The 18808-nt window shown below is 37.4% G+C and overlaps 1 protein-coding gene across 1 annotated transcript in view; it reads left to right on the forward strand.

Annotated features, from left to right (window-relative positions):
* Positions 1-18808, forward strand: part of NRAP (nebulin related anchoring protein) — a gene marked incomplete at its 5' end in the record, with an annotated part of 52902 nt that overhangs the window by 11195 nt on the left and 22899 nt on the right. The window contains 14 exons of the mRNA XM_056350704.1: positions 1695-1811; positions 3568-3672; positions 4631-4738; positions 5450-5554; positions 7941-8039; positions 8561-8665; positions 10175-10282; positions 11101-11202; positions 11697-11894; positions 12123-12227; positions 14510-14608; positions 16665-16769; positions 17246-17353; positions 17955-18266. Coding sequence (XP_056206679.1) covers positions 1695-1811; positions 3568-3672; positions 4631-4738; positions 5450-5554; positions 7941-8039; positions 8561-8665; positions 10175-10282; positions 11101-11202; positions 11697-11894; positions 12123-12227; positions 14510-14608; positions 16665-16769; positions 17246-17353; positions 17955-18266 — 1776 coding nt within the window. The remainder of the gene's footprint in view (positions 1-1694; positions 1812-3567; positions 3673-4630; positions 4739-5449; positions 5555-7940; positions 8040-8560; positions 8666-10174; positions 10283-11100; positions 11203-11696; positions 11895-12122; positions 12228-14509; positions 14609-16664; positions 16770-17245; positions 17354-17954; positions 18267-18808) is intronic.

The following is an 18808-nucleotide window of genomic DNA, read 5'->3' on the forward strand; positions in this document are numbered from 1 at the left end:
GGGAGGAGATGGATGTAGCAACTAATGGGGATCCCTACTGTTAGGTTAACCCTCCTGGCAAATCTGTACCTGTATTATTAATGAAACCTTCAACTGCCTTAATCATCCTGTGGACTACCGTGGTATTCCCAGTAGTGAATAAATGGAGGATGAATGAGCGGTACTGGTTTTGATATTTTGATCTATCATGCCTCTAGTGCAAAGCAAGTCATATGGAGGAAAAGCAACTATGGAGTATGACACTGTCACTTCACAAGAGCTGATTTCTAGGCTGGGGATTTTTAGTTTTGGGTGGTAAGCTAAAGAATTGGCAGAAAAAGTAGCAATGTGCAATTCTTGCATTCAGCTCATTGATTAAAGATCCCCAGTCCTATTTGAGGAGACCGTTTCTCATAGTGACAAAGAAAGAGTCAGTCTGTATGTCACCACACTGTGGCTGCTGTGAAGGGTTCCTGTGAGTGACAGCCTTTGAACTGTGGACACCTGTCCCCCATGGGGCTACCTGAGTTGGTGAGCTCAGTCTGTTTTCTGGGGACCTGACAGATAGTTGAGTGTTTCAGTCTAGCCTGGACTAGACACTAGCAGTAAACTAGAGTGAAAGGATCAGTCATATTCTGTTACCTGAGTTTATGACTGAGAGAATAAAAAAACCCTGAAACCTTCTGTGACTAATCCCTATTTTGATGAAAAACTCAGTGATCCCTTGTTTAAACATGAAATATTTAACCTTTCCAGATAAAGATGGCAGTTTCATAGGTTTTCAAAATGCTAATAGTCAGTAGTTTCCTTTCTAATTTGTAATACCTGGAGCAAGAAGAAGGGTTGGTTCATAGCAGTAACGCTTGCACACCAGAGTACTTATCAAGCTGTTTCTTGTCTTTAAAGCCTGAGAAACTGTGTGCAGACTTGTAAAAAAACCCCCACCAAACCCAAACACTTTGCACTTCAGCGTGTTTAAAACAGTTTGTTAATTTGTATATTATGAATCTGATTTTTGAAGCAATAACATAAGATGAAAAACGTAAGCATCTCCTTGTATGCAAAGAATACTGAAATATATTCCCAATAGGGTTTTCGCTGGACAAAGTTTGGTAAAAGGCCAATGTAAGTGTTATCTCTCTTCACCCATCCAATCCCAATTTAAGTCAATAACCTGATGTTGCAATTAAATTAACAGATCCCTTATTTCAATCTTGGTTTTGTAGAGAAATAATTTCCTTAAAAACATTTTAAGTGCAAAAAGACACAGCTTCTTTAAAAAGCTGGTTTCTACAAAAGAAAAAGTTCACAGAGCACTTGATAACTATACAAAATTCTCTGACTAGAAGTGTAAAATTACAGTACTGAGGCTTAACTTCAGTAACAGAAGAACACACAAGCTCCAGCTAGTCACTAGCCAAGGATCCGCTAGCTATCTGTTCACGCTATGAACAACAACCAGTGCTGTTCAATCCAACAAAAAATGGATTAAAAAATGCTGTCTAGTGAAGTGGCTTGACAGGGATTGTTAGGCCTGTGATTTTATATGTGGTTTATTTCAGGAAGTAACAACTTACAGTGTTTCAACTTAGCAAGTTCTATTTGCTTATCAAAGCAAGAATAGGAAAAATCTTATCCTGACTCATGAAGCCGGTCTAAATAGCAATGGTGAAAAGGTAGACACCTATTTTATAATTTTGCCTACTTCTTTTCAGATAAAATACAAGAAAGATCTTTCCAAGATGAAAGGTGCAGCTCACTTTCACTCCCTAACGGCTGAAGACAACTTAGTCCTGAAACAAGCCCAAAGTGTTAACAAGCTTGTCAGTGAGGTAAGGGGTTGAATTGATCTGATAACAAGTTTGAGAGCAGCTCATACAAACATTTGTGACTGATGGGTAAGGACTACAAATACAAAAAGCTGTTTTTCTTATTACACATGGGCAATGATCTGTCTGTAGCACAGTGACTGGAGAGAAAGGTGCAAAAACAAATTTTCAGGTGCTGTTATCTGGCACTTCCAATGCTCTGTAAGAAAGTATGGGAAATTAACAACAGAAGAGGAATTCTGATTTGGCCACATGAAGAATAGAAATCTAAAAAAAAACCCTGAATTGTGCTCTTAATGTGCTGTGAATTTATATTCATAAATGTTTTAGGATGACTTGGGTATGTACCTTAGAGTGTTTCAAAGAAGGTTCTACTGATAATTTAAAAAATAACACCAACAGAGCCAAAATTTGTACCATTCTGTTAATGCAGGTTTCTGTTTTCTTCCGTCATGTTAAAGACTGTGAGTTACTGATAATGCATTCTTCTTCTGCTTGGCAAGGGAAGATTGCTAGGGAATTCTCAGTAGACTCTGAATTACTAATTTATTTATAGTGTCATATCAGCTATAAAGCTATTAATAAATGTGAGTTTCTAGAGCTTCCCCATGGCAGTTTAAAAACTTGCACTCTTGAGATGTCAAAGTATAAAAGTTTCAATAATGAAAACTCCTGGAAGCAGGACTGGAAGGGGCCTCCTGGGCCAACGATTCCTGGATCGCGTTGTTCCAGCACAATATTATATAATCCTCTTCTTCTAATTTCTATCCTACATTTACTCCTGTCCACTTTATTACTATTGTGGTTTGTTGTAACATTGTCCTTTAGTTTAAAAGATTCTTCTCCCTGCATGATTACCTTTCTGAGATGTTTACAAACACATATAATTTTCTTCTCTCTACCTTTTTTTCCTAGACTAAGCAAGCCAAAATCTTCTCATCTCTCACAGTCTTTCACTGCAGCTCTTACAGGCTGAGTGCGTGTTCCTTAAAAAGGAATGACTGTAAGAGAACATAATTTAGTGTTGAGTTCTTGCTGGAACCTGGTGTATGGTATGCGCACTGCCCAGTGCCTACTCAAAAGTCTCCTCTTCCTCCTGCCTGGAGCTGCATTTGCCTTTTTCATGGCTGTGTTACATTGGCATCTTGCCATCTTTCTGTGGTCAGCCTACATATGAAGAGTTTTCTCTTTCTTAGCCTTTCCAGGTGATGAGCTCTTGCAGCTGAAATTTTCATGACTACTCTTGACATATATTAACCTACATCACTAAATTTAGTCTCATTTCCATTGCCCCTTTAAATATCACCCTCAACATTCCTACTTCAGAGCAACGGTACTTAATGAAAATATTAAACCAGCTCTGTATTTAAACTTTCGCTGAATAATTCTGCTGGTGAGTGTCCCCTGTTCAATCCTGCTTGTTGAAAACCACCCATTGCTTTTTCTGTTTTCATTTGCTCCACACTCACCTGAAAATTCCTTTGTAGATCCTTGTTTTTCTTAATAATTTTCCTCATGACACTGTCTCATACACTTTGCTGAGGTCCAAATGAATGAAATTGATTGCATTTTTTTTGCCTATAAAACAAGAACTGAGCATATGAAAATCATCTTCATATTAACTTTCATCATAAGCCATTTGATGAAAGCCATATATCAAAATCTCTGAACAGTGAGTCTGGCTAATAAAAAGTGTGTGGAGGAACTTGACAGAGCAGGTTAAAGTTTAACCTTTCCCTTGTGCATTTTTGTCACTAAGGTGGAGTATAAGAAGGATCTTGGAAAGAACAGAGGCTACAGCATGAACTATTGTGATACTCCGCAATTCAAGAATGTGAGCAAGATCTCAAAATTCACCAGTGATGTAAGTTTTCAATACCTCATGTGTGGCTTGCTTAACCTGGTAGCTGCTAGAATTGCAAGACATCTCTGTGTGTGTTTCAGATAAGTGTGTGCTGGGAATTTGATTATAACTGATTTTAACCCATGTTGTGTACAGCACCTATCCTAGTCTGTCCAGATGGATAACTGGGTCTTATTTTATATAGGATTATGAAAAGAACTATTATGATATATGAAGAGAATTTACTTACAATAGACTGCTAATCTGGCAAGTAGTTGTCAGTTGTTACTGTAATCTATCATAATTGTTACTTATTTCATTGTGTATGTCCATGTCCTGACTGGAAAGGTAGGCAGAATATACTTTACTGCAGTTACTGTCAGTGAGGAACATGTTTACTGTATGATAGTAAAATATTAATAATTATACTGCTTGTTATCTCATGATACTGAAGTACAACTTTACTTTATACTGCTTGGTACCATTCTCTGAAATCCAGGAGGAGTCGAGCTTTTGCCATACAGATGAGTTGGTGGAGTGATTAATTTACCATGTTGTTGAATTCCCTGCTCTGGGCTTGGTGAAATCGGCACCAAAAGAGTCCAGTTTTGGTAGAGGAGTATTTGTTTGTTAATGTACAAATAATATTTCCCTACAACTTCTTTCTAATACTTAGTTCTGATGAAATAATACGCAGCAACAGAATGCAGAGGTATGTCCTTTACGTGACGTTCAGGTGATCTGAAGAATATGTAAATGACACCTTGAAAATAGGAAACTCCCGGAGGGGTTTAGTTTTTATTTTTTAAAGAACAAAGGTTGTTATGGTTGTTATAAATTTCTGTAGTGGTGCAACACTAGTAGACCACAGTTGTAATATTTTGTCTCACTGCTGCAACATATGGAAACTCATAGAAAAATGAAATATATTTTCTCAGAGTTGTTGGTTTTTTTGTTTTTTGGGGTTTTTTTTGTACAGCTTAAATACAAAGAAACCTACCAGAATGAGATGAAAGGTCATTATGTAGGTATCGGCATGGACAAACGAATGCTACATGCCATGAAAGCCGGCAGCTTGGCAAGCAATGTAAGTCTTTTTTTAATCACGCTTGCATGGTTGTTGCTTTCTGGTCTTTAAGTTTTTTCCAGAATTAAACTGACTGATAGAAAACTTTAGATCATATTGTACTGGAGATCTGAAGGATAGATATGTTAAGAAGAGGGGAAATTCTGGAAAACCTTTTGTACTGATTTATAACTCACTGTGTGGAAGAAGTTAAAATAAGCAAATTCAGTGATCTGGCAACATACTGAGCTCCTTCAGGTTTTTTTGACATCAGTAGGATGTTGAAGGTTGCTGTGCCACCACCCCCAGGGTCAGACCTTTGCTGAAAAAAACCCAGTCTTTAATGAAGATTTCTGGATTCCAATTTAATTTACTGGGTTAGTCAAGAAGCTATTTTGTTACATACCATTCCTTCAAGTACATTATTTACAAATCTGTAAGAAGCTTGAGAACTAAGCAGAAAGATAAAAGAGATGTGTCATAGGTGGAAGTTAAGTTAATGCTCCCACTGTTGGCATTGGATTAATTGAGGAGCTGAAAAAGAATCAATTAGTGGCTAAACTATGCAAATAATTTCATTTTCTTTGTCACTCATGACATTGAACTTACTTTGTTTCCTGCATTTAATATTAATATTATTGTTTCTCCTTTCCTCTTGACTGATAATTATTCAAACAAATGACAGCTTAAAAAAAGAAAAAGAATGATTTTTTTTTTCTCCCTGTGTTTCAGGTAGCCTATAAATCTGATTACAAACATGACGGTGTTGACTACAATTACCCAGCTACTCTTACTCCTTCATATCAGACAACAAGGAAGTTGGTCCCTTTGAAAGATGTAAATATGTTTTGGTTTGGGTCTTTTTTTTCCTTAGGACTGGCATGGCTCATCATCTCTCTGTAGGAAAGATTGTGATAGATTGCATGTGTCAAATGATGATTTAATCATGGGAGCAAGCAGCTAGTGGTAACAAAGTTAAAGCAAAATATTGCAGGGAGTCAAGAGGGCTCAGAGGAGTAGAAAGTGCTGCCACCTCCTGGCATTGGTTTCAGTTCAGCACATTGTAAGTGATGTGAAATGGCTGAGTTCTGCCTTATCCCTAGTCTGTGTTGCAAAATGTCTCACCATCCTGGGCAGCTTCCACAGCAACATCAAGCACAGAAGGGGTAGGGAGACTTACATAGGCTTTTCATCCTTTGTGAAATCCCTGAAGAGAGGTGTTGCCCTTTGAAGGGGAACGAATTGGTCACATAACCTTCCTCATGCTTGTGGTCCGTGTGAGAGAAGTGCCCTCTGTGCTTGGGGTTGAGTTACTTACGGAACGTGAAGAAATTTGTGTACTGCTTTGGTTATATGTGCTCTATACATAAATGGAGGACATCAGACTGTAGAAGATACCATACTCTCACCTCTCACAAGCATTGAAGGCTTGATTGGTCTCATCTACCATTGGGAACTTACCCTGTGCCTTAGATAGGAGCACAGTCACCAGGCATCACTTACAAAATCAGCAGGAAGAGAGCAGCACCTCTGCAGGGCATTTCTAACTCCCTAAGACATATACAACCTGTCTTTCCATTGAAATTGCAAAAAACCAGGGGCGAGATGCCTTAAAGAGACCATTAACATATGAGATTTATCTGGGCCTGAATACCTTTTCCAGGAAAAAGATGGTACCATAGTGGGGTAGAATTTAGAACCCTGATGTTTTTGTGGAAGTGCTTGATACACTTCAAATGTAAGACGCACTATTGCTTCTTCAGCAGTAATGTCAGCTTTGTCTTTGAAAAAGCTTTAAGAAATGAAGACCAGCGTTTGATTGCTTAGTGCGGAGAGCACTTTATCCTGAAAGAGTTCTAAGTAAGCATGAATTCATGTCAAAAATGCACAAATTAATTCTACTCACTCTAAACATTTCAGCACTACAGTTCATAGTCAGCATCTGGGTTTGGAGAACATTAAATCCGTTGGCCACAGAGACTCAGTTGCATTAGTCATGATCATCATTTAGTAGCTTGAAACAGTCCCAGGACTCATCGTGTTCACTGATAACCAACATGTTTACTCTGAACTCTTTAAGAATACAACTCTCACACACTAAGGAATCACAAGTAGCCATAAATACAGAGTTTCAATTAAAAAGAAATATCCCTTTGGTGGAGTTAAAATTCTTTCTGTCTCTATAAAGAAGCAAATGAACTGTTTTAAATACCTTGATCACTTTGGACCTGTGAGAGCCTTTTTTCCTAGGTTTTGTCATTATGGCAGAAAGAACAAGTTTATGTGAGGATACCTGAGATAAGAAGGTTCGCGTTAAAATAGTTCAATAACTCAAAGCCACTAGAAATATATTCCACTTTGCTGGAAAAAAATGTTCTTAAGAGACTAGTTTTAAGCAATGTCATTTGCAGTGTTTACAAGGTGGTGATTAACTACAGTGAATATTAATTAAGGCCTACAGAGAATAATAACTGTGTCCTGCAGTGTAACACTGAGTCCTTTGGCAGCAACAGGTCTGCTAGAATGCTTCACGATTTTTTTTTTATCTTGCATAATTTTGGGATTTAATATATGCATTTTATAGATCATTTTTGCTGCTACCATGCTAATGTGTTAGGAATATAGTGGGCTGCAATCCTATCAACAATTGACATTAAAATGACTTTGTTTTGTACCATAAATATATATTTTTCTTTTTTCATCATCCACACAAGCTCTTACCACACAGGGAGATTTCATGGTTAATTATTACTTTAAGATTCAATAAAGACAAAGAGTAAGAGAGTTCATTTGCTCTGCACAGCATTACACTGGACAGACCTCTTAATAGACATTAACCATGTTCCTTTATAAAGATAAGCCTAATAAAGATAAAAACAGTCTAAGTGATGGTTAAGAACATCAGTTTTGTAGGAGTGCTTTGGGGAACCAGCTGAAACTGGATCTTTTTAAGAATTTGGGGTTTTGATGGAGAGGAGCTATAAATGAAGTCCATTTTCAAAGTAAAATAAAACCTATGACCTCAGACTATGAAATTTTCAGAGCATTAACTCATATGTCATCCAAGAGATCCTGGCATTTTTCCTTACCTCAATTTATTATGGTTTAAGTAATGATTTATCCAGAGTATTAGCTAACAAAGCTTAGTCTACTGTCTCTCTCATTTTCCAGTCTGAACATTTCTTCCTTTATTAAATCTTTTTAAAATTTTATTTTAAACTAGGTAAACTACAGGCAAAGCATAGACAAGCTGAAGTACAGCTCTGTTGCCAGCACTCCACAAATTGCTCAAGCCAAGATAAATGCGCAGCAGCTCAGTGATGTAAGTTCTGTCATCATTAGCCACCATTGTTTCTTAGAATTATGAGATAATTCTGCTTCATAGCATTTGTAGCACTGAAGTGCTTGATTATTCTTGATAGGTCATCTACAGATTTACAACCAAAATAAGAACACAAATTGAATGAAATAACTTCAAAAAAAGTGGCAAGCATACCTGTAGATCTAGTATTTTCCTCCATTTTTAAGATTTGTATTTGTGTGCTTTGTTAGGGTTTTGTCTTCTGTGTATTTATTAATGCATGTTTTTAATAATATATTTTCTACTTATAGATAATCAGTAACTATTCTATTTATAGAATAATCATTTTACTTTCTAGTACCTAAGTAGAAGTTATAAGTGTCTTATTGTCCTCATATTTATGTCAGCTGTACCTATGAGTGTATCTATAACATATGGCACTACTAGCCTGAAATTCAACAGCAGGCAACCAATGTAATGATCATATTTTTAGTGAATTTAAAATAACTGAATTTGTTGTTGACTTTTTCATTATATGGCAGCTGAACTACCGAGCCCAGTATGAGAAGACAAAAACAAATTACACTCTACCTCAGGATGTACCTCAGTTAGTCAAGGCAAAAGCCAATGCTGAGTTATACAGTGAGGTAAGCCACACAATGTGGAAATGCTGGTGTTCATGATGCTGTTAATAGACAGAAATTAATGTAAAGATGATGACAGTGTTTCTGGAAGCATTTAATATTTATCATCAGTCTTTACTAACCAGCATGAAATATGGTAAACAGAATAGATAGGGATACAATCTCAAGTATAGTGAAACCACTATGTTTTTTTCAAGACCTTTTCAGATAATTTGAAGTTGCTTAGTAAATCAGTGTTCACATTACAAAATTAACTGCCTCTGAGGTGGTGTTTGTATGAAAACCCAACATTTTCACAGTTCTAATATTTCAAAGCCCACTGAAGTCAATGGAAAAATACACAGTGACTTTAGTGATCTTCAATCAAACTCACTTTTGCTGCCATTCATAATTCATGACAATACGTAGTGACTTGCTTGGATACATGGGAGTTAAAATCAAGCACTTGCTGGAAAAGTGTAATTTCTATTTCATTTTTAAAGTATTTTTTCAGGCCTCCATTGTTATAGTTTTGGAGGAAAAAATGCCCAACGAGACAAATAAGTGGAAAACCAGAAAAAAATCCAGACTTACTAACTGACGTGACTGTTATTTTTGAACCAGTTTCATAATTTTTCATGATTGTGAGTTGGCATTACTGGAAGTTTTTCCTGGTATATTCATACCTTGTGTTCTACCCCTAAGTTTTATTTGAATTGCATGGGTAGAGTGTTGCAGAACCACAAAGTGGCTATAATAGGTTGGGATGCATGCTCACTAGTTACTAGTAAAATATAACCATACAAAAAAACAAATCCAGAAATCATGGCTTCCCGGATACTTCATTAGATGCATGCATAGTATGCATGAAGGCATACTTGTTCAGAATTGAAAAAGAGCTTAAACGACTAGTACTTTAACTCCACTTACTTTCAGAAGCTAAACATGTGATTCTCATGCATATTTTGGCTCAAGAAAATCTCCTGATTCTTCACTGAGCCTTGCTTCACACTTTGGGGTGGTCTCAGAACACATGAGCTGGATTCCCTTTGAATGCAGCCAAACTGAAAGATGCTGTCCAGCATCTCACATGAAGAACTTCAGCTACAAATAAGTATTCAGTGTATGGGACCTGACTAGCTCTAGTATGGCAGGGAAGAAATCCTGAAATGAGTAGTGTGACGTCTGATTCTGAGCACCAGCTGTTCTGCCCTCTAGATCAGCTCCTGTTGATTGACATGATTTGCGTATGTAGACATAACCACAGGCACTTTTGAAGAAGTTCCTTCCCCCATGCCTGGTAAAAATTAAGAGCTATTGGTGCATGTTCTGGGATTTAAGGTGCCTGTAAACTCTTAGAATAAAATTCTTGGCTCAATCCTGGCCAATTATAATGAACCGTACCTTAAGAAGGTTCCAGTTTATGGACTGAGCATATTTCTACTTCTGTTTTGCTCTTAGTCATTTTCATGTTTGTTTGAAGATCTTATGTGTTCATGTGTTAGTGACATGTTGATGTCTTTCCTTTCTCAGATTAAGTACAAAGAAGGCTGGGAGAAGAGTAAGGGCCAGGGCTTTGAAATGAAACTTGATTCTCTGCCTTTACTTGCTGCCAAAGCTTCAAGGGATCTTGCCAGTGATGTATGTTATATATAAATACCTAGGTATTATTATTTATATAAGTTGCTATAGCACAGGGAAATAAAGCTTAGCTCACTTCATCTGGATTTTTAAGTTGTGCATTTGGCTGTCCGAATTTCTCAATGGCTGATCAGTTAGAAACTCTCTCAGACTCTACTATGAAATGTCACTCTCTGAAAATTATTTTTTTAAATACAAGTGTACAGAAGGAAGCAAAATTTGCAAAATAACCCCATAGTAAAATTCAGCATTTTGAATTGTTTATAGCCTCAAAAATACTGTTATTATCCACTGCAAAGGGAATGCCTATTTCTTTAGTCTGCTTCTTCAACATAAACACGTCTCTAAAAAAATTTCCAAGCAAACTCTTTTTAAACAAATTATCTCATGATACTTAACCTGCGGAGAGGCAGAAAAGGAAGAAACTCTTCCTGGAAACTGTTCTGCAATGATGCTGATTCTGAAATCCCACCTCATTAAGAAAACCAAATCTTGAGTTCCTTGCTTGATTTTTATTATTGATTTTCTTATCTTTTGCTTTAAGAACCAGATAATTTAGCTAATTGGAAGACTTTAAGTTTATAAACATAGCTACCTTAAAGGAGTGAGCCTTGAAGTGTGAGGTTAAAGACAACATAAATGAGACCAATTTTGCACTTTGGGGATTTCTGAGAAAATCTGGGAAATCTGACGTGACAAAATGAGAATCAGGCAAAGCCCTTCTAAATTTTGACCATCCAAATCACCAGTGAAAAACTTATTGCTTACATCTTGGGTAATTGGAAATGTTCTTTGACTTAAACAATTTTTTTTCACAGATTAAATATAAAGAAGAATATGAAAAATCAAAAGGAAAAGCAATTGGAGCCAAAGATTCCAGACTTTTGCACTCTTTACAGGTGGCCAAGATGAGTAGTGAGGTAAATTGTTTCTCTTGCTCAAAAGATGTTTTTCATAATTATGAATCTTTCAGCAACAATTTGTGATCTACCACTGTTACTGCTCTCACTATAAGAAACTCTTGGAAGCGTTTAACAAAAATTGGTTTCCTTTCTCCACCTGTTAATCTGCAATGTTTGCACTGTATTTTTGTTCTCATAGGGAATTTTGGGTTGATGGTGTCCTTGTTTTGGGGCAGGAAAATCACATCCTATTAAAAACTCAATATAAACTCTTCTACATAAAACTTTGAAACAGATAAAAATATGTTTAAAGTTAAGATGTACTGTAATAAAGATGTCTCTAGAGTCTGCAAAATTCATCCTGTCATCTTGCCATCCCTCATAGACCCTGATTTCTACATATGTTTTTTGCCTAACCTGCATAAGGACCCAAACAAGAGTGGAGATTTAAGATAGCTTTGGCTTTGCAACACACTGATACAGCCAACTATTTTCATCCCTTCTATTTCTAGATTGCCTACAAAAAAGATTTTGAGGAGAGTAAGACACATTTCCATCTGCCTATGGATATGATAAACCTGAGACATGCTAAGAAGGCCCAGGCACTTGCTAGTGACTTAGATTATAGAAAGAGACTCCATGAATACACAGTGGTTCCAGAAGACATGAAGACGAAATGGGCAAAGAAGGCCTATGGTCTCCAGAGTGATGTAAGTTGATGTATATCTTAACCGTTACAAGAAGTATAAGTGTTCATAGACATTTTCAGTTTGACATTAATTTGCATTTCATATGGACACTGATTTACATTACTTTTTAATGACAAGACTTTAAAAAAAGTCTTTGCAATGTCTTTGAAACTACAAGGGGTGCCCATGTTCACATACAAATATTGTACCTGTGTTCCCCATTCCAATAAATAGCATTTTCCCCTACAGCTTCGATACAGGGCAGATCTGATGTGGATGAAAGGAGCTGGGTGTATCACAGAAGGAAGTCTTAATATACAGCAAGCCAAAAAGGCAGGAGATTTGGTCAGTGAGGTAAGCAAAGTACTCAGGCTTCTGTCATTTATTCAAAGCTTTATGCAGACTTATTCCACTACATCATGTGCAATAGGTAAGGAATTCCTAATATGGAAAATCTAAGAAATAGAAGAACTGGTGCGCATAATTGAGTTATTCTACAGTTTAGACATCCTGGGTTAGGGGTTAAAAGTAATTTTTCCCTTTTTGTGGTTATTGTGTCAGGTTTGTGAAGCAAAAGTCCTCATAATTGTCCTTCCACCTCTTTTCATTCAGCTACTCATTTTGCAGATCGGCATTGAAAGGAATTAGCGTTTCCTATGGTACAGGCTACATGAAATGCATAGAGTTTAAGGAACAGTATTGAAAAAATAGGTATTTGTTAGCCATGTTTGGAAATTTCCTTGCTCTTTGGCCAATAAGGGTTGTGACTTTACTGGCAACTTCAGCTTGTGCTGCTTTTCCTTGCTTTACTTGATTAATTCATGGCTTTGCACTGCCATTAACCTTATGGAAGTACACTTCCTCAGCTGCTTAGCTATGGTTGAGTCATCTCACTAGTGCTAGGAAAACTAGAGGACAGATAGAAGAATAAATTAGGGGAAGTTTGACAAGGAGGATAAAATCCCACTTAGTGCTGGAGGAAGGAACAGAAGCCAGTTAGTTACTGGAGATCACACTCTGATACCTTGGGTCTCTGACATCCTCTCACTACTCCTGCAAGGGGAAAAAAATACATCTTAGAAACAAAAGAAGAGCAGCTACTCTTAGATCTGGTGTCTCACTAGGGACAGACTGACATCTGCTGCTGTGGTGTGCTGTAGTAATAATCACTTCCACAAATATTTAACCCATAATGATCTGCCTTTTCATTCCAGTGCTGTGTAAGGCCAAGAGATGGCTGACAGTCATTTAAACTGGAGACTAGTGGATATTATTTTAGAGAGCTCTATTGCCATACAGTGCCTGGCATTTTGTCATTTTGTTGCAGAATGTCACTACATTGTGTTGCATGCAATGTGACAAAACATGCTTTTTTTAATCCGCCTCCATTCCAGGTTCCTAAAATAAAGCAATGAGCACCTCTTTGAAGTGCTGCATGCTTTTTTAACTTCTATTTTGTGTTCCACTAGCAGAGACACAGCATAAACTGATATGTTCACCCATCAGTTCAAACAGAAGGATTTCTCGCCTGAAATGCCAGATAACGAAAAGATGCTTTCCTTCCTAGGTGGAATGCCCCACTTCATGGTTGAACTGTTAGAATAAGAATTCAACTAAAGTATACAAGAAGTATTTGCTTGGTGTCCCCTATCATATTATGGTCATGAAATAGGATGCTGCATTTCTTTATACTGTGTCAAAGATAAAAAGAGCTGCTTAGCCTTTTGCATCACTCATTTGAGAACAAGCTGAGGCAGAGATATTGATTCAAAACAGGGCTGATCCAAAGCCTGAAGAAGTCAATTAAAGTTTTCCATTCATTTTGGTGTATTTCAAATGCAAAACAAGAAGTAAGATGGAATAAAAGTAAAGACAGTCTTATTTAACAAACTAGAAACACTAGTGTCTATGAAAATTTGTCCATTCAAATAGGTTTTATATAAGTACTGGTACCAGAGGATGAATGAAGCATGATGTTTTTTCCCACATCCAAGACCTGAGCCTTGTGGAGGCCTCTCATAGCTGTTGCTCCCAGGAAGGCTTGACTGCAGTGTCTACACTGAGCTCTGCTTTGAAAAGATCTGGGAGATGGTGGGGAAAGTTTTGAATTTATGTTACTTTCAGGATACTGAAATTGCCTGCTCTAATTTAATTGATAATTTAGAAATATCTTAATTTAAATATCTTAGTAATATATGTTCAGTGATTTGAACATCACATGCATTTGCTTGAGAAGTCTCATGTAAGAAAATGAGATAGTAATATTGACCGTGTAGCTTATGAGCTCTCTCGTATCCTGAGTTAAGTCATACCCAGTTTGCGAAGGACACTCATCAGTTGGTGTGCAACCTAGATCTTGTAAGATATGTAGCTTTTACCTCTGGCACCAAAGAGTACCCATACTTGCAATGTCAGCAACAATGCATTTACCATACTCATTTGCACTGCCCTTGCCTCAAAAATAGTATCACTGGGTAGTATTTGGAAGCTTATTTTGTTGATGCGTATACTAAAACTGTCTTGGGAATTTACATGGGACTTTTGGGTCTATTAGTCACATACTTTTTGAGAATACTGTATTTACGGGAAAAGGTAGATACTGAAACTTCTGTGTAACCTGCTTTAATTTGATGTAGAAAAAGTACAGACAGAAGGCTGATACTCTGAAGTTCACCAGTGTGGCTGACAGTTCTCAGATCAAGCATGCCAAGAAAAGCCAGGAACTGCAGAGTGATGTGAGTCCTTGACAGAATTTGTATCTTTCCCAGTAGCTTACTCATAATGTGGTCATTCCTGAGATATGTGGACTGGGCTGGTGGTGGAAGAGAACCCAATCCTGAAACCTCTCAATAGATGAAATTTCTTGAGATTTATTTCTAAGGGGTCTTATTTGTTTATTTGATTAATTCTCTCATTAATTCTCTGAACTAGAACAATAACCAAAATCAAACCCCAGTGGGAATGGAAATAGACATGTGAGGTTTCTGATAAATTACGTCAGAGGCTGGCGGGGGAGTGGGAGGGTGCCTCTACAAGACAGTCTCGGTGACAAACGTCTGTGTGGTGCAGGCTGGATCCAAGTATGGCTGAAGTGTGTTCATGAAAGTATAACTGGGTGTTCCAGAGACATTAGTGTCATCTGCAAGACAATTGGTTATCCATGAGGTAGTAAAAGTGAGGAAGGAAGCTGGAGGGAAAACACAGTATTCCCAGCTGATCCTCAAGTGGTGCTTCAAAGCGAGGTAGACATTACCACAGGACTGATATACATCCATCCCAGGTTCTGTGTTTCTCTCCACTGAGGGCCCTGTCAGACTACTTAAAGCTACATCAGCCTTGTGAGACCACACACGTTATTGAGCTGTTGCTTTTAAAGTACTTTACTTACTTTACTAAAGTACTTCACTTTTTGATTCGATGATTTAGTAAAATGCTAAAATAGGCATATTTTCCCAAACTGGGTGCCTTCAGAATGCTCCCTATTCTTCTTTGGGGCTGGGCAACCCTGGCAGACAGATTAGGATAGCTTATAATTTAATAGAATAGAATAGACTATTTCAGTTGGAAGGGACCTACAAAGGTCATTCAGTTCCACTGCCCAACCACTTCAAGGCTGAGATGGTACCTCAGGATTCCTTGGCAGGACTTAGCTGACAGCAGCTCACTTTTAAGTTTCCAAAAGAAAGGGAACCTGTTGTTAAAATTGCTTAACAACTAAATTTGGAACAGTAGTTACTTGCCAAGCTTTTTTAAAATTACTTTTAATATGTTGTGCCTTGAAATGAAGATACTGTCAGCTTCTCAGTTGTTATGTGAATGAAGCATTATTGCTTCTTGATTGGTTTTTTCCAGGAAGCTACCATGTTTGCTTTTTTTTTGCTCCTCTGCTTCAGTAAAAACCTGGCATTTACTTGGATGAGTGTTGTGTGCTCACAGATGACACCATACTGAATCAGAGGAGAATGCTGGTCTCCTGACTCCTGTTACTTATTTCCTATGTACTGGACAGCGCTGCCTTTCTGTATTTGTGCTGAAGTCAGAATAGTAACCACGGATTTAGAGCTTTATAGTAGAGACATTTTTTTATCTTTTTCTGTGAGATGTAAGAAATGTAACATTTTGTGAAATGGAACATCTTTTCATTGCTTTTTAACATCTCCTCCAACAGCTTTATGGGCTTCTGAAACAGAGCAGTTCATTTCTCTGTTGATGTTGCCCTGGGATATAAAATGGAGACATTTGCTACTTGGATCATAAAAGGTCCTTGATATTTTCATTTAAAGTTGGAATATTAGTCCTCACTGGAGTATTAGCAGTCAGCTAATTACATTTAAGTCACAAATTTTCTCTGCAGATTCAATTGCTTAGTGTTCTTAATTTCATGCCTAAAATTCACTGTTTCTGCATCCTATTAAAGACTTTCATTCCACCTAAAAAGTAGCTGTAGTTTAATATTGGATGTATTCTTGCATACATTTTGTACAGAGTATGAATTACTGACAGCTTTATAGCCAGTTAAAGTAGGTAAATTTAGGAAAGAGAATTAAAGTATCCTGATAAGTATGGTGTTTCACTGTTTCCCTGAAATTTAACCATGAGTAATTTGGTCAACCTGACTCTGTGTCAGCTTCCAAATTCATATTTGGCAAAAAAAGTCATGATGCTAAAGACTGACTCACCAAGTAAATTACCCTAACAAATCCTTGAATATTTGGGGTGTTTTAATCAGTATTCCTTCAGTATTAAACATGGACTACTGCTTGTTAACCATGCTTTACTTTCTATGTACAGGTTGCCTACAGGTCAGGAAAAGAGCATTTTCTTCATCAGTACACCATCAGCAAAGATGATCCTGTCTTCATACTGGCCAAAGCAAATGCTGCCAATATCAGTGAGGTACTGTGTAAGACAGAGGTTTGGATTCCCTCACTCCTGTGAATAGTTACAGCTGCTGTTGAAATGTTTGTTCTGTGGGTAAAAGTTAAGTTCTTTCTCTGAGAAGTTCCAAATGTTTTAGATGTAAAAACGTTATAGCTAAATTTGATTACTTGCTCTTAATGAAACACTAGTCACATCTGTTGTTCTAAAGACTTGTTGCTTTTAGAGTTTGAAGCTGTGTATTTTCCACATAAGTAGATTTCCCAGATGAGTGGCACATTGACAGTTTCACTGGAACCAGTGAGATAATGGGGTTACGGTGCCCTCAGTTACAGTATGTAAGTGAAGACACCAGGATCTGATCCTTAGACAGATAGTTTCTGGGCATGGAGTGTATTCTGGTCTGATGTTACTTGAGAGCTTTCATTGTGACTATAGAACAAACAGAATATATTGATAGTAATAAAGAGGCTGTGGTATTTTCATCTCTTTAGAAACTCTACAAGAGTAGCTGGGAGAAGCAGAAGGAAAAAGGATTTGTGCTTCGTTTGGATGCTTTGTCATTCTTGACAGCTAAGGCAAAGAAGGATCTGGCAAGTGATGTGAGTATGGACTCTATGAGCTTCCTTATTCTTAGGACAGCTGACAGTCCACGTTGCTACCAGGTGTTAGGGATATGTCACATACATCTCAGTGCCCTGAGCCACCCTCACTCAATTTGTGCTAAGGATTGGCATTCCATAATTAGTCAGAAAGTTTGCTCTGAGCAATTCAGAGTTTTTCCCCACATGCTGACTGTGTTTTCCTATTCTCATTTTGACCTGAGGGTGAATTTTAGAACTCAAAATGAAGTGAAAATCTCCTGTGAAACATCATAACTAAATACATCTGTGACTGGCCAGAAAATACGTGAAAGAACCGTCTGAACTCAGTGCTTAAAGAATGTTGGTTTTCCTAGAAAGAAACAAAAAGAAAAGATTTCTTACAGCTTTTTGTGAACATATTATTATTTAGAAAAAGTTTATTTATAAACACTTACTACTTTCTAAGGCATTCCAGTTCTCTTTTGCAAATGGACTTCTTTCTTGCTTGTATCAAAGACCAAGAATGTCACAGCTCTGGTAGACCATTGCTTTACTACTCGCAGAGCTGTCAGTTTGGCAGCTTAGATCGTTTACTCACAGTCTATTTTTTTCTTCACAGATTAAATATAAGGAAGGTTATGAGAAGATGAAGGGTAAGCTGATTGGAGTAAAAGCTGTGGAGGAAGATTCACAGATGGCTCATTCCCTTCAAATGTCAAAGTTGCAAAGCGATCTGGAGTACAAGAAGGCATTTGAGGACACAAAGAATCAGTTCCAGGTCTCCATGGATATGGTTAACCTTGTCCATGCCAAAAAGGCTCAGAACTTGGCCACAGATAGAGGGTACAAGACAGCTCTCCATCACTACACAGCCCTGCCTACTGACATGAAAGTGGCATGGGCCAAGTGGGCCTACGGATTGCAAAGTGATGTAAGTCCAGAGCTGAATTTATTTCAGTACCTTTTCATTCAACCCCTTCAGACACTTAGGGCTGAATTTCTTCAGATGTTTATGCTTTTAATGCCATGACGTATTTATGCACCTAATTTTTCAACTATTAAACAGTTAATGTTAAAACAGTAAATATTAACCACTTACTTGCTCAAGAGATATAAAGCCTACTCAAAGCCTACTTCAAATGTTAATAAAACACTAGGATTCATATATGTTGTACAGGTTTTTTTTACCTAATGTGAAGGGAGGTTAAATAATTTAGTGATAAAAGTGGTGATACAATTCCATATAGAGACCACATGCCCAACAGTAACCATCAGATGAACTGTCTGGTACTGTAAATGGTTACTATAAATTAGACTTCCTGTTCTGAGGTTTTAAATCAGAACTTTTCAAGGAGACTAAGATAGATATGTGTATAGGTCTTGTTGAGGTATAGGTGCTGAAAACCTTCTGGCTTCTTTGAGAAACATAGCTGTAGTGCTCGTGTGAGCTTTTGGAATTCAGTAGGCTGTTGG

Source organism: Falco biarmicus, chromosome 9 (assembly GCF_023638135.1).
Source record: "Falco biarmicus isolate bFalBia1 chromosome 9, bFalBia1.pri, whole genome shotgun sequence".
NCBI classification, from domain to species: Eukaryota; Metazoa; Chordata; class Aves; order Falconiformes; family Falconidae; genus Falco; species Falco biarmicus.